The 17,096-nt window shown below is 40.1% G+C and overlaps 1 protein-coding gene across 4 annotated transcripts in view; it reads right to left on the reverse strand.

The window, feature by feature from the left end:
- cdh24b (cadherin 24, type 2b) overlaps positions 1-17,096 on the reverse strand; it is a 111,505-nt gene that overhangs the window by 25,639 nt on the left and 68,770 nt on the right. For all 4 annotated transcript variants that reach the window (XM_088396420.1, XM_088396419.1, XM_088396415.1 and 1 more), the window contains exon 6: positions 12,729-12,896. In XM_088396420.1, coding sequence (XP_088252546.1) covers positions 12,729-12,896 — 168 coding nt within the window. The remainder of the gene's footprint in view (positions 1-12,728; positions 12,897-17,096) is intronic.

Below are 17,096 nucleotides of genomic sequence, written 5' to 3' on the forward strand. Positions count from 1 at the left end.
CTTGAACAATGAGCAAGATACAGTACCAGGATGACATGATCACGAAAAAGAGCAATTCTGTTCTGAGCAATCCTTCATAAAGTTTCAGAAAACTCAAAGCAGTTCAGGGTTTGGGAAATATAATTAGGATGTTTCAGGTGGATCCAACTTGCCAGAAACCCTGGAGAGGGCCATCAAATTGTGAAAATGTTATATATCTCTTCTGATCTGCCATAGAGTCTCCCCTGAGGACCAGGAGTACTGTACGCTGCTTGGATAACTCAAATAACTCTTCCTTCTATAACTCTGTGAAGAAATACAATACATCAGGTTGGGAGTTCCAGTGAACAGGAGAATATTCTCCCGTGTGTTTAGATCTGAAAAATTGTGCACCGTTCAGGCTGCGCAGATCCTTCCATGAACTGTCCGATCCCTGTCAGAATCTCCTAAAGATGGAAGCAGCTTTTCTTTTTTGCACTCGAGACTAGGAAGTCTTGCACCCCCGTGATGGTGGATTGCGCATTTGGAATCATTTCAGCTGCCAGTGACAGACGATTACTGTTGTCGTCGACTCAGCTGACTCATGCTAACGTACGGGCACATATGTATATACGGTTTGCCCACTGATGCATTTCTGGATGCTGGTGGTGACTTGGAGTTAGCACTGATTGCAAACAACTTGGTGTCTTGGAGTTATAAATATTGAATCATCTGTTATCATTTGATTGGTTGTTATTTGAAGCTCAAGCTTGTTTGCTGGGAAGTCTGATCAAGAGACATTTTCTATTGACTATTATTTTTTATATTTACGACTTTTAATTTTTTTTTTTATTAATCTATTTCATTTACTGTATGATTGGCCTGGGATTATGGAATTGTTTTTTGCAAACCTATTAGGAGTGTTTAGTAAGTATAAGATGGAAGTAGAAAGTTGCATTATTTATAGTGGTTAACTTATTTTGAGTGGTGAATGAAAAACATTCGCAGTACACTTGTGGTGACAGTTTGACTGCAATTTTTTTCATTGTCATTCCTTCCAATGTGAAAAACCTTGCTCTGAAATCCTCATAAAATGGAGGTCAACCAGGGTCCAGAAACAAATTGCGCTCAAGATTAGACTTTACTATATGAGTAATACGTGGGCTCTGTTGATATTGATTGTGTTCAAATGTCAACAACCCAGCGACTGTGGGGGACAAAATGATGTAAAATCACTTCATGTCGGAATCACTTTTTCTTCGTGGCATTGCCATCCTTCACGAGTGTTGATGAATGGATGGCTAGATGAACGCTTGGATGGATGGCTAAAAGGCTTTTAAAAAACTTGACTGGCTCAGAAGGGCCTTGATGCTAAATGACAAAGTGGTAGAATGGCGGACTGAATGAGTGACTGATGTGACCAAGAAGGAGAAAGAACTGTCTGTGACAGGCTTAAACCGTTTCGACTCTCCGCCTCCACCTGAGAGAAGTAAGAAGAGACGTACGCAAGAGAGAGATTTAGCGAGAGCTGAAAGGGAGAAAATACAACACCGGCCTGTGACTGAGAGGGAGAAAATGACAGAAATGAAGAGAGAGCTAAAATGATGCTAAAAAGCGCTTGAATCATTAGATTAATGGATCTCAGAAAGACGTACTGTATAGAGAAAATGAAAGGATTTGCCGTTATTGGCAAGCTCCATTTTAATTTGTTTTTATTTGCTCAATATCTTAATTTAGCCCTGAAGATGGAAACGTAATTAAAGAATTCTAATTATCCGAAATGAGTGCTTAATAACTAAATGTTTTGATTCGACATCGTTATCGTTAGTGAGCGATCACGCAACAGTGCTTAAAGAAATTTGTCAACCTTTCTGAAGATCACAACACTCCATTTTCCCTCATTGTGCTGTACTTTACGATGGAGAGGTCGAGTTCAATTAACATAATTTTACCTGACGGCAGCTGATTTGAGCAGATTAGGATGCATGGATTTGTTTTGAGACATAGCAATAGACATAAAATGGCAATGTTGCTGTCTCAAGGCAACAAAATCAAATTAGTCTATCAAAGGATTAAATTAAAATTTCAAACAGTAAAAATAGTCTTAATGCTTTGTGAATGGAGACGATGTCATTTTGCACAAATTAAAACAGCTGCTGTTTTGATAGTCAGATTATGAATAACATGAATAGCAAATCCCTTTTTTTTTGCATTTCTATATGTTTACCATGTTAAATTAGTTTGCCAAACTATTTTCCAAACTGTCTACTCTCTGTTGTGTGTTTTATCTAAAATTGCATTCTCTGAGCCCGCTGGGAAGTGAAATCTTTAATTGCGAGTGCAGGGCTTTAGAACATGTTATACCACGCGGAAGCCTTGGCACGATTCTGAGGGATAAAAAAAAAAAAAAGTGTAGGTGCAGAGAGATGAACATTTACATGCATACATGATTGTCTCCTCGCACTCGGCATCCTGTTGTTGAATTCATGATTAGTTTGGAACACTAGTAGCAGTTTATTTACTACTCTGAGTGAGGTCATATTCAGGATAGACCTTCCGTCCTTCAGCTTGAAATTTCCATGCCAAAACAACATACACAGTAGTCATCTTCTTGGTCACAGTAAACAGCTGGAAGCCAATAGCCCCCCCGGGTTCCAGACTGCCATCATATCCTAAAAGTTCTCTTTACAGCAATGCATTGAATAATCATATCTTTACACGGTTGAGGTGGATTCATGATTCATGAGAAAGGAGCAAAAGAATATTTATCATTGCATGCTTTTAAATGTATAAAGGGATGAGGCGGCAAAACGGAGATGGGTCGTTGTGCACCTCTGGAGAGGAGCAGTTTGCCCACTGCTGTTTGTCTGACTGAGACCTTGTAATGGATGGAGCCACTTAGCATATCCCAAGGAAGGAGATGTTTGGATGGGTGGGGGAGAAGGGTCAGGAGGGAAAGTGTTTAAAGATGCCCTCTGTGAGTATGTTGGCATAGAGCATCGATATCAAACTCAAGGCCCGAGGGCGAGATACAGCCCGCTGCATTATTTTATTTAGCCCGCGAAGACAAATTTTGTCATTACCAAAATTACAAATTTTCTTCACTTTTAAAAAATAGAGACCTTGCAAGCAAGTTTTATTACCAATTCTTTTTTTTTATATATTTTTATTAGAAATGCAACTTGAATTTAGACATTTTAATTTTAAACAAATTAAATTTATAAATGTCTCTTGGTTCAAAAGAACTACATTATGTAGTCGACATATTATAGTGTTTAAAAGAAATGTCTCAATATTTTCTTCAATTAAACATTTTCTTGTTTTGTACCAAAAACTAAATGATGGTTTGAATAATCATTATTTTAATTATTAACCAAAAATAATCAAGATTAATGCCCCCCCCCCCATAATCTACCAGCCCTACCTCAAAGGTCAAAAGTGGCATGGGTTAGGGGTAAAATGCTTGACTCACCCACACTGCACTGCCACATTGTACAATTTCAGCCAATTCTACTGAAAGAAAAATACAGAAAACTAAAGGCAGGTTAATTGAAAGCAAATACACATGAACAGAAGTCACACAATGATGACAAGCAGCTCGCAGTGGACCACAATACCCTGTTGGGATGTGTCGCTCTCAGTCCGGCGACTCCATTCACCAAGCTCGATGGAGGGAAGAGAGTGAAAGTCAGAGAAGGAAGAAAAGAAGTAAACAAGTTGAGGATGAAAGGTAACTTTCCAATATGAGGAGCCAAAGATGTGAGCGTTCAAGGACTGCTGAACAAGTGGACTTGTGTATGTGTTTAACAGGCAGGAAGTCAGGATGGAAAGATCCCATTAACATGGAAATCACTTCCTCTTCTGCAAGCCTCCGTGGCTCACTGATGCCTCGGCAAAAAAGAAAATGGCTTTAACTCCTATTACTCTGCGTGAGAGGGCACGCTCCCTTACCAGGTCAGATGAAGCAAGACCAAAAATACAAAATGGTTACATCCACTGTGTTCTTTGAGAGCAAAGGCCAAGGCTGTTGCTGTAAAATATATGTGATGTATTCACTTCATTTCTACTAAGTGAGCTAATAGATTCTACTCGAAGAAAATTGGCTCCATTTGTTGAGTTTAATGAACATTTCCCAGGTTTTCCTCAGCGCTGCTAAGTAAAGGATCTGGGAAAAGTGTGGAGAATTTAAGACCCTCTTGGACTACCTCGATTGTAGGTCTATTGGAAACAATTTGTTGCATGCGGCGATTACTGCACGATGAATTCTCCCCTCAAAGGCTGTATTGGATTGAGGAAGAAAATCCCATTGAAGAGAAACGCTGTGTTTGGATTGCACACAGCAGTTGCCCGTTTAATGGAGCTCTAACGATGCTGCATGCGGATGGATGCGAGGAGGAAGCTCAGCGAGAGAAAGGGGGCTGGGGTGGGGGGGTAATGAACAAAAAGCTACAACCCATGAGAACAATTGACCTGCTACTTAACGCCCATGCTCTTATAGGACACAGCAGCAGCACTCCCACCCAGCCATTGAGGAATGTATCCAAGCAGACGTTTGTAATGTCCCACCATTGACTCCAGGGCAAAGGCTTTGCAATGGAAGGCTCAACTGTGCGTTATTATATAAGGGAGCAATTTCTGTCGAGAAAAGCTTTTCTTGCCTGAACAATGTCTACCCCCAAGAGTAGGAGGCTTATATAAATGCACATGCGCTATTTGAGAGACTGTTTAACACCGTGTGAGTGTTATCACGTGGATTTGGCAAGGATGCATTTGCATATTCAGAGTGCACTTCTACACAGCATTTTTATTTATTGTCTTTAGTATGAATACAAACAAATCCCCATCATTTTGCCTGACACTCAGATAGGCATTTCCAAAATGTCTGTTGTTGTGGGAGTATTACATGCTAAAAATGCAGTTAAATAGAATAAAAAATGTTTTTTCTTATCTCAATGGAACTCTTACTTTATCGCCATGTCTACCTTAATTTCCGGACTATAAGCCGCGACTTTTTCCCAAAATTTTATATAAGATTATTTTTTCGTGATTTTTGTGATGACTTGATCACTTTTACTCTTAACACTATTATATACAGTAAAAGCTACAAAACAAACTGACAAATAACTCGTTTTCAAATCAGACGAGTAAAAACTGGTCAAATATTTAAGAAAAAACATATTATTAAAAGTGAAGACAATTTGCAATTCTAGTAATGACATACGAATTTGATGCACAATTTGTCTTCGTGGGCCACATAGAATGATGTGGCGGGCCGTATCTGGCCCCCGGGCCTTGAGTTTGACACCTGCGCTCTAAAACCTTTCTCTTACTCTGCCATGTCACTCAGAGATTACACAAAGCAGTGGTGCTGTTTGGACCATCTGCATTGTATTAAAACCCAATCAATCAGCATTTAAATTCAATTCTTCTGACATTTTGCTCACCAAAAACAAGTTGTAATGAATGTGAACTTTTAATGCATTTTATTCAGAAGGTTACTTTGAACCTTAAACGGCGGCGCGGCGTACTTATGGAATTTTACGGCCTCCGGCCTCCAGGGAGCGCTCTAGCAGGAAGCAAGAGCGAGACAGACGAAGAAGAGATAATGCGCCGAAGAAGACGTGCTGGTTTGTGTTTTGATCGTCTCGCGCATCACGCACACACCCGCATTCACACAAAGACAGGAAGCTTTTATACACAAACCGTCATTATGGGGGACAAAAGAAATGCATATGATACCGCTTTTAAGCTATACGTGTCCCTCGCTAGTTTAATGTAATTTAGCGCTTCGTGCATGAATAAGATTAGCATGAACAGACCCTCTTCACGTTCGAAGAAATGCATAAAAGCGACGACGAAAGAGAGACTGAGAAAGTGTGAGGCGAAGGATATCTAACACTATTCCAATCGGACACTAAGGAGGAAGACTTCGATGGTTTCAGTGCACAGGAGGAAGATGAAGAGGGCTCTTTTTTACTTTTACTGGTATGTTTTTTTAACCAGCCCTGTTAGTGCTGTGCTACCGTGTTGCTGCTGTGTTGCTGCTGTGTTACCGCCGCGTCTCAGTGACTTTGCTGTGTTACTTCCGTGTTGCTGCGGTATTACTGCTGCGTCACAGGCAGTGTTTGGAAAGAAATGTTAAGGTATGTTATTAAAGCTTTAAAAAAAACTTTCTGTGTCCAGTCTTTCTTTGCTAATAACTCGCGTGCACACTTCCGCGTAGCTGCGGTACTACTGCTGCGTCACAGGCAATGTTTAGAAAGACATGTTCAAGTATGTTATTAAAACGTTAAAAAGGCTTTCTATGTACTGTCTTTCTTTGTAAAAAACTCGTGTGCACGTGCGGCTTATAGTCCGGTGCGGCTTATGTAAGAAAAAAAACTGAAATATCCCTGAATTTTAGCTGATGCGGCTTATAATCCGGTGCGGTTTATAGTCCGGCAATTACGGTATATGGAATATAGAAAGGTGTATGCGTCAATCTGCACCAACTTGTAAAAAGCAATGAAAACCAGCTCCGTTCAATTTCCCAGCATCAAGTCAACTCTGTGTGAAATTGATGTGTGTTTCACTCCGCCTGATTATCACTGTCAAACCATTAGCTTTCCCCTTTTCCTTTCTTTCCATTAGCCTTTCCATCCTTCCATCACGTTGTCTCTTCCCTCCTTCCCTCCCTCCTTTACGCTTTGTTGCACTTGCCCTCAGGACTTACTTTCATGCATTTTAACGAGTGGCAGCTTTCCGGCCCTTATCGTGCCATTGCAAACAATGGCAAACGTCAGCACGTGGTCATGGGACGGACGGACGGACGGGATGACAAGGAACGAGAGTGCCGAGCCACAAGCTTCCCTCCCTCTTAACTCAACAAGCCCATTACGTGTCATCTATTAGTTTTGCCATTTAACTCAAATTCATTATGGCACTGCAATATTCCCTCTTTCAACTAAGACGGTATTTAGCTTAATGACAAAAAGTCTGTTTTGTTAATATTTATGCACAATTTTGCATTGCAAGCAAGTGCAAATGAAAAGGTGAGAAAATAAGTGACACTCAGTCCACCAAGTGCAAATCTCACTCTATACACATTTACTTTTCAAGACTTTTCAATTACTTTTTTAATTGTGCCATCACTTTTGATGTTAACTGCCAGGTGATTTGATATAGTTCACATAAGAGTAGAGAATGGAAAGGCTTGACAAGTGGGATTTCTCGACACCGACACTGTCTTGCCACACTAAAATGGTTATGTGCTGCCGAAGATGTTTAAAGCGGGAACAGATGGGGAGTGCGTATGATACGCCACACAAGGGGACTGAGTGTGCACACACTGTGGGAGTCTTTGAGCATTGGTGTGTGTGTGTGTGTGTGTGTGTGTGTGTGTGTGTGTGTGTGTGTGTGTGTGTGTGCGTGTGTGTGTGTGTGTGCGTGTGTGTGTGTGTTTGTGTGATTGTGGAAGACATTTTAGACCAAAGACCAGTTAATTGGGGACATAAGTCGTGACCGCAGCAGCTGTGACAACTATACATGTGGGGTCTAACTGATTTGTGGTGAATAAAATAGTGGTTAGGACCGGGGTCGAGTAAAGGTCAAGGTCTGATGACACAATAGATTTATGCATTTATATGTTTGGCTTAGGGGTCAAGGGTACGCGACTTGATGTCAATGACTGATACCCTTAGCATTATTGTATAAAGATAGTAACACGATGATGTCCACTGAGGAGGAATGATGTTCCAGGAAAGCCGACCATGTTCTGGAAGCATGCGTTCCATTCATTGAGGTTGGTAAATTGCCCACAAATGCAATTTAGGTGATCTGCTGTGTTATCAAAAAGTAAGTAAAAAAATCAATTAATTAAAAAATAAATCAATAAATAAATCAATAAAAATAGATAATAAAAATAAATAAACAGAACTGATTCCAAATTGCACCTCCTCAAGACATTATTACAGTAATTCCATTTTTGGACATTTGAATCATGACCATGCCGATTCCCACTCCTTTGGTGCAACCCCCCTTTTTTTTCCACACTTTGTCTCTGGGTTTTCCCCTGAGGTTTATTTATCACCCGCTTTCCCTTTGTTTTCCTCGAACGTCTTCTTTGACAATTTAACACACGTTTTGCAAGTCTATGAATTGACAAAACAAGTGCACCGTCTGCAGTATATTAACTTAGCAATGCCTAAACAATGCCTGCCTACTTTTCTCTTATCCAATTAGACATATTTATGACTGGGTGCTGATCAAACTACTCACGATGCTCTCTGCACCATGCTCGACTCCTCTGCACATAAAAATGACACTGATCTTATCAGAGCTACCTATGTAGTCAACTGCCAGACCATTTATCTTCACCTCCATCACACCCCTGGGAGGGTGACATTCCTTCAATATATTTATGTGGCAGTGTTGGCAAGCCAAGGCTGTCTGAAAAGCTCATCAAAACTCAAAATGGCACCCATGTCTCTTGTAGAAGAACCCAAGTTTGCAGGGGCGCAAGTTATGAGGGAGCATCTAGGAATTTGTGTGTGTAGTTATGAAGCGTAAACAAGAGCTCTTTTAACTGTCACCAGGAAATCAATTGAACTTTTACCCTTTGACAGCCCAAATCTCAAGGATTGGTGCAGGGGAGACATCAGATGTTGACATTTCACCAAGCACATACACATTCAAAGAGTGACATTTTACTACCCTGTGGTTCTGAATCATCATTTTATTTTTAATTAAGGGCTTCGGCTTAAAGTCAAGATCCTCCTAAGATGAAGCGAACTATTCAAATTGAGCTATTCTCTTCAAGCACGTTGAAGATTGGAAATGAAGATACAGAGATCCTACTATCTCATTATCACCGCTTGTGTTTTTTAAATCTGCATCACATTCATTTCAAACTAAGTTGATTTGAATCTGGGATTTTCACATACAATTGCAATGACTAGTTTGAGAATCATGTGAAAGGTATCAAATATGGGAAATAAGCCATTAGCTAAAACTAGCCAAACGACTTTGCCAATTCTAACTTTGAATATGACTGGTTTTGCTTCATTTGTGTTTACATTGGTTAATATTTGGACTGACACCTGTCTCACTCCCCAACCCAAAAGTCATTTGGATGTTATGTAGTCTTTTTTTCTTGTACTTCAATCTTGCTCTGTTAGTGCTATTTCATCAAAGTGCTTACACTACAAGCAAAACTGTCTTTAATTGGGTAAATACTGACGCTTGAGCTTCAGCACACAATGGAGCGCCAGATTTTCTCAAAAGGGATATTACGATTTTGTTTTCCCATGCACCAGCAAGAACTGGGTCATATTTGTTTTTACATTTTTTAGATGTGAAAAATCTGCTTGCCCCCATTGTTTTTCTTTCAAAGCACTGATGTCTTGCCTAAAGTTCACTTTGGTAATTGCTCAAGAAAATAAGGCTTGATGACAAGACATAAACAGAGGAACTCAACAAATAAGGGCAAAAACATTTGATATCGGTGTTACTTAGTTACTTTCCACTCAAACTGGTTATTTCATATAACCCACTTTCAGAGTTGCTACATAATAAACCAAGGCCATCTATATTGAATTAGGTGAGCTTTTATTCTTAGATACAATGCTAAGAGTATCTTTCAATTCATCCAGTAGGGAATTGAGCAACACACTAGATGCCGCCATAAATTATTCAGACATCGTAAACATGGGAAAATATGTCTGAATAAATGACTCAGTTATTAGATTCCAGCTTTGCCCGTCAACAGTGGCCTCGCTACAAAGCAAGACGACACCATGAACGTCCCATCATTCTAATTTCCCTACGGATTGCTGGAAGCCACACAAGATCTCATCAACGCCGCGGCTTTGTAACAAGACCATGATAGTCTGAAATGTGATTTGAGACCCAACACGCTTGCTTACATTCTGACAATTATCTAGGCGTGTTGTCCGCAACAGCGCTTTGCAATAATTAAGAAACTAATCAGGCAGTGAGCTGATGCGGAATACAAACTCCCCTTTTTCGAAATTCTTGCATCCATTTTGTTAACACACTTTGGATGTCAGTTCAACATAACAGTTTATGAAATGCTATTGGGAAATATAGCCAACTATTGAAAATAGTAGAGAATAACACAAATCCAGTGATATTTCTGGGAGAGTGGCGTCAAATAATCTTTGAATAATTTTAAATAATACACTGAAAAAGCTTCCTTTGCTCTGCTGAATATTTGTCACACAGAACCTGTTCAAAAGAAGCTTTCAGCTTTTAAAAGCTCATTTCATATGGATGAAGCTGAAATTAAACTTTTATTTCTTTCTGAGTTATTTGAAATCAACATGGAATGAAACTCAGGGCGGATGCATCAAAAATATTTGGCTGTCCAAACACATTTGCAACATGTATGGCATTTAATAATGAGACCCAAAGGAAGCTTCTGAAAATATCCCACCGTTTCCATCTAACTGAAAACAATCTACGCTAGCCTACTTTTTGTCTGCGGCAACCCGACCTCCTCTAGGGTATAAGAAGTCCCTTGATAATTTCCAAAAGTGTTCACATAACAAACCCATTTAGTTCCTGGAATCAAGCTTGCTGCCCACAAAGCAGGACGCGCATTTTCATCTTGTTAAAGCGATCATAAAACAGCTGATAGCTTGTTTGTATGCCCCAATGTATTCTTCTCCTTCTTGTAAATGTCACAAGGAATCAGCAACGCTGACCTTGGGAGACACGAAGGCAAGATCTGACACTTTTTTTTATTCTTATTTATTTATTTTAAGCCTCTGTGTGTAATTGAGCGGAATGGGGATGACTGGCTTTGATAGTGTGTGAACACAGAAAAAAAAAACAGAAGCCTTCAACTATGGAGGCAGACCAAAAGAAATTGGGAAAAAAATGCACAAACCCAAATAAATCGTAATAAATTGCAAGATGCAAAAATATAGTTAGTCATCATGGAAGCTGAAGAATTTTTGTTGCTTTTTTTGCCAACTTGAGGTCTCATCCACCACAGTGATCAGAGTAAGCCCGGATTTCCTCCAAGAAACTTTTGCATTCCAAAAGCCCGTCTTTGAAGGCGGTTCAATTTGACAAGCACTAGGCCCACCGCAGGACATCATTAGTCCAATTTTGGCACTAAAGCCAGGAGTCGGCTGCACTGGAGACAAGCTGCCGAGTTGTCATACTTTGCCAAGCCTCCTCTTGACTCAACATACACTACATGATGCTGTGGTTGTCCATACAATTTGAAATATTCAACATACTAGTTGTCTCCCTGTTAGTCATGCGGTGCTCATTTTAATAATGGAATTACCGGTAATTAGCATCACTTTTTTTTTTTCCTCGGCAATCTCCGTGAAGAGAATGACCAAGATGCAAGTAATGTGGGTGAGGTATTTAGGGAAATGGACATAAAAAATTCAATTCCATACTTTAGCTTTTACATGCTACACTATTGTATATTGTGCATATATTTTGCATATTATCTATATATATGTATATATTTTTTTTTTCTCAAGGGATGTCGAGAATGATTATCAACTGTGGGCTCCTTGAGACATCTGTGATTACAATGTATATTTGACTTCACATTTTATTCAGGGGGACAACCAAGTTTTTTTTTTGTAGAAAATACTTATGGGCAGTTTATTTCTGCTTAGTCAATATTTTCTGAGGTTAATTTTTCTCCCAATGCATTCATAATGGCCATCAGTTACACATGGATTTTCAATATTTGTGGGTCAGCCCCTACAAATAGTTCCACTGTATTCATCAAATGCCTTTATAAAGACAGAACTGTCATAAATATTTGACTGAAGATCATTTGAAAATTTGGATGCACAAAATCAAAGGAGTCTCATGATACAAATAAAATAAACGCAACTGGCAACATTAAGCTTCCTATATTTGACTCATTTGCATTAAGTTGAAATTCAAAAACAATAGTTGCCAGTGGACTGATGTAATTCAATATTCAAATGATTGCAAATCTACTCGTTAAATAAATGTATTGTTTGCTTTCATGTGCCCCAAATTATGGATATATAGTACTATTAGGGTCTTGCGCTCAGAAATATTTTGTCTTGAAACTTGAAAAAAAAAATGTATAAATATATATATAACCCTGTGCCAGCGAGAAACCTTAAAGAGAATTCACTAACCAGAATATCAGCCTCCGTCTGGGTATTAACAGAAGCTTAACAGTCTATTCCAACTAGGTCAATCACATTTAACAATCCAAATGTTCAAAAGATTAAAATTGTTTTCCACTCAAATTTGAATAATTCTGCTTCAAAATAATGAGTAGTACACATCATCATATTTCATATATCATGCATTATGAAAAACTTCAAAATTAGTCGGCATACAGATAAGACTTATTAGGGAGCTTGATCAATTAGTCTAAAAAGTGGTGCTGGTAATAGCTAATTGATTATTTCATTGAAGAGTAAAATCCCTGACTGAATGTTTGATGAGGCCGCACGCTGCCCTGCAGAAGACTCCTCTGACGAAGTACGAAAGCTTCAAGAACCTTTCTGGCCGCCAGTGAAAACAAGCAAATTGTTTGTGCCATCACTGAGAGGGTGTTTTTGCAAACTCCTGCGCATTATATATCATGAACATTTAAGTGTAACACAAACATGACATATTCTTTCCATCTCATGGTAATTGCTTTAATAAGGTGACTTCTTGTTGTGAGCATCCTTGTCAGTTTGTGGGAGAGGTGTGAGGCAGGTCATCATTCTGGATTTCTCTATAAACTTCTCCAATATACCTGTGTTACTCACTCTGGGTGAAGCGCGGAGGGTTGTCGTTGACATCAGAGAGGGTTACCGTGATGGTGGTGGTACCAGATAATCCTCCCAAGTGGCCTCCCATGTCTTTGGCTTGGAGAACCACAAGGTACTGGTCCTGGGTTTCCCTGTCCATGTCAGGAACAGCTGTGCGCAGAATACCTGGAGAATATTTCAAAAAGTCAGTCAAGGTTTGATAATTATATATATTTGGGGGGGTTTGCAGTCCAGAATTTTTGGGGGAATTGCATGTTTTTAGGCAGGCGAAGGGGTCTTTTGTTATGTTAGCTTAGGTCAGCCATGTTATTGGGCACCATTCAAACACCTAAAGTCATTAAAAGTGAGAAGGCCAAGGAATCATTTCAACTATTTGGCCAATCTCCTGGGGAAAAATCTTCTACTTTCATTTACAGGGAAGGTCCGTTTGTGTTTTATCCCCAATTTTCCTTTTGGGTTAGGTTTGTATCTTCAAGTAAACGCTGCCTTGAAAAAAGTGCCTTAGTTCTACTGCTTTGGACTGCCAGAGGGCAGCATGATGTACTAAACCCCATTGCCCCCTCTGCCTCCCTCTCATCTCAAGCCATTTATATATGTATTAAAGCATGATATGAGCACTGTAGTAATTTCCTCATCTTTTTAAGTTTAACATTTTTTTCAGGAACTTTATGATTTTGGACTGTAATTACAGACATGTTCCCCGACAACCTTTCAAATACTCTTAAAAAATGGAAAACTCTGATGTTGTGTTCAGTTGCATTATTCTTATTATAGCAACCAAATAAATGTTTTCTATTATTAAAATATAGAGAATATATATATATCCATCCATCCATCCATCCATTTTCTGAACCGCTTAGTCCCCACGGAGGTCGCGGGCGTGCTGGAGCCTATCCCAGCCGTCATCGGGCAGTAGGCGGGGGACACCCTGAACTGGTTGCCAGCCAATCGCAGGGCACACAGAGACAGACAACCAATCGCACTCACACTCACACCCAGGGACAATTTGGAGTCTTCAATCGGCCTACCAAGCATGTTTTTGGAATGTGGGAGGAAACCGGAGTGCCCAGAGAAAACCCACCCGGGCCCGGGGAGAACATGCAAACTCCACACAGGGAGGGCCGGAGGTGGAATCGAACCCGCACCCTCCTAACTGTGAGGCGGACATGCTACCCAGCGCTCCACCGAGCCGCTCTATATATATATATATATATATATATATATATATATATATATATATATATATATATATATATATATATATATATATATATATATATATCGCTCGTCAAGGTTGCCATTTGCCTGTGGAATTCCAAGGTATTTGTAGCTGTCCTCAATGTCTGCTATTGTTCCTTCTGGGAGTGAGACCCCCTCTGTTTGGATTACCTTTCCTCTTTTAGTCACCATGCGGCCACATTTCTCAAGTCCGAATGACATTCCGATGTCAGAGCTGTAGATCCTAGTAGTGTGGATCAGGGAGTCAATGTCAATGGCTAGAAAGAGCTGGTCTGAAGGACAGCACAGAGGCACTGATCCTGGCTGCACAAGAACAGGCCTTGAGCACCAGAGCAATAGAGGCTCAAATCTACCACACCAGACAAGACCCCAGGTGTAGATTGTGCAAAGAAGGTCCTGAGACAATCCAGCACATAACTGCAGGGTGTAAGATGCTGGCAAGTAAAGCATACATGGAGCGCCATAACCAAGTAGCTGGAATAGTGTACAGGAACATCTGTGCAGAGTATGGACTGGAAGTCCCAAGATCCAAGTGGGAAACACCTCCAAAAGTGGTAGAGAATGACCAAGCCAAGATCCTCTGGGACTTCCAGATCCAGACAGACAGAATGGTAATGGCGAACCAACCGGACATTGTGGTGGTGGACAAAGAGCAGAGGAAAGCCGTTGTGGTTGACATAGCCATCCCAAATGATGGTAACATTAGGAAAAAGGAACATGAGAAACTTGAGAAATATCAAGGGCTCAGAGAAGAGCTGGAGAAGACCTGGAGAGTTAAGACTTCAGTGGTACCTGTGGTCATTGGAGCACTAGGGGCAGTAACCCCCAAACTGGAGGAGTGGCTGAAACAGATCCCAGGAAAAACATCTGACATCTCAGTCCAGAAAAGTGCAGTACTAGGAACAGCAAAGATACTGCGTAGAACCCTCAAGCTCCCAGGCCTCTGGTAGAGGACCTGAGCTTGAAGGGAAAAAGAGAGAGAGAGAGAGAGAGAGAGAGAGACTGTTGCAGATGGCCCTGATTCTGAAGAGGGGTGTTATGCTTTTATCACTATCAAATATTTTCAAATTTTTCATCAATGAATCAAATATGGGATACAGTTTTATTTTCACCAAAAGGTATTTTTCAAAAATTCTGGTTACTAATTATTTTTGTTTACTTGGTATAATATACTATTGAATTATTATTTAATGTGAATACATTATTATTACTATTATTCATTTATTTAGTGATGAAATAAAAACGAAACAACAGCTACGCAATTTCATACAAGAAGGATCGATGTCAATTGTTTTCCAAAGTAAAAGCAGATGTTTGTATTGGTTGATGTTGGTGCAAAATGACAACCCATGAAAAACAGGCAGTCAGAGAGCACAGCGTATTGTTATGGCTCTCATATGGTAATGGCAGAGCGATGCATTACACATTATTCACCTCTACGTAAATGACCTCATTGTGTGGGCACATAAATTGCAGGCTTTGCCGTGATCCCTGTGACAGGGCAAATCACATTCGGTCATATTCAAACGAGCGTTTGTCAACAAATAAGAATGTCAACATTTTTAAGCATTTTTCTCAAGTGTGCTTAGTGTGTATACATTTGTGATATGTCTGCCAATGATTGAGCCATTGAGAATGAGGGTGAAAAAAAAAAGGAGACAGAGCAGTGAGAAGAGGCAGGACATGTTTGGAATACTAAACATTAACGCATCTTCTACTGCACATTGAGAGAGAATTGCTCTTTACTTACAATCAAGTGCTTTTTAATTACCGTAATTTCCAGACTATAAGCCGCGACTTTTTTCAAAAATTTTGGACCCTGCGGCTTATAGTCAGGTGCGACTTATATACCGTATTTGCCGGTGTATAATAATAATATAATTATAATAATTCGACGGAAATTTACGATTTTATGATATATCCTTTGTATAAGTCGAGCTCAATTGTTGCATTATATTAAACTTCAAAATTCAATCAGAAATATGCGAAATTTATTGACGAAATGTGTTCAAATTCGCGAGTTTGTAGCGAGCAATCTATACGCCATTTTAAATATTATTTACTTCATGACCCTGTGATATTACGCGCCGAGAGAGACTAACAACAATGAACACTCTGGTTTATTTTTAGTTAAGAAACAACAAATTATAATTATAAAGTGATTGCCGGTACATAGAGTTCAAAATTCGTCTTCATCGTCGCTATTTCCAAAAAGCTCGTTCCATTCGTTTTCGTTTAGTTTGTCGTCATAAAGGGCATCTTCTTGGTCTTCTCTATCCTCAGTTTCCTCCTCCTCTTCCCAGATAAGGTTGTCTTCTGTCCCATCGAGAGCGTTTGGCGAATATTTTCTAAGTGCCAACGGCTCTTGCGCCATAAAGAGTCCGCCTCGGCTGGTTCCCCATGTCGGCCAGAACAAGTGAAAATTCGGCTTCTTCCCCTGGAAGTCTGGCCAAGTTTGGCGAATATTTTCTAAGTGCCAACGACCCAACCGCCGTAAAGTGTCCGCCTCGGCTGGTTCCCCATGTCGGCCACCACAAGTGAAAATTCGGCCTCTTCCCCTGGAAGTCTGGCCAAGTTTGGCAAATATTTTCAAAGTGCCAACGACTCAACCGCCGTAAAGTGTCCGCCTCGGCTGGTTCCTCCGGTCGGCCAGAACAAGTGAAAATTCGGCCTCTTCCCCTGGAAGTCTGGCCAAGTTTGGCGAATATTTTCTAAGTGCCAACGACATTCATTTAGACATGGCGATTGAATGTTTACGTACCGGTAGTTATTGTCGTTGCTTGACGCGCGATGACTCGCACATTCGCTCAATACCCAGTACTTCCCCCTAGCAGTCATCGTCGCTGCCTGGCTTTCGATGTCTGTTATTGAGGTGAGAATATTTGAAATTGTTGCTGAGGATGCGTGTTAAAGCGACGAACGCTTTATAATGATTCAGTTTCTCGCTGTTTGATGAGCCTGACGGATGCACACCCACGCACAATGAGATGCATGAGAAACGGCCTTGGTTACCATCACATTTGAAGCGATGAATACGAAGTTAAATTTTATGACTCGGTGTATAAGTCGAGGTCGATTTTTTTCGGTCGATTTTGGATCGAAAAAGGTCGACTAATACACCGGCAA

This window comes from Syngnathus floridae, chromosome 14 (assembly GCF_059516105.1).
Source record: "Syngnathus floridae isolate MCC-2025c chromosome 14, RoL_Sflo_1.0, whole genome shotgun sequence".
Classification (NCBI taxonomy): Eukaryota; Metazoa; Chordata; class Actinopteri; order Syngnathiformes; family Syngnathidae; genus Syngnathus; species Syngnathus floridae.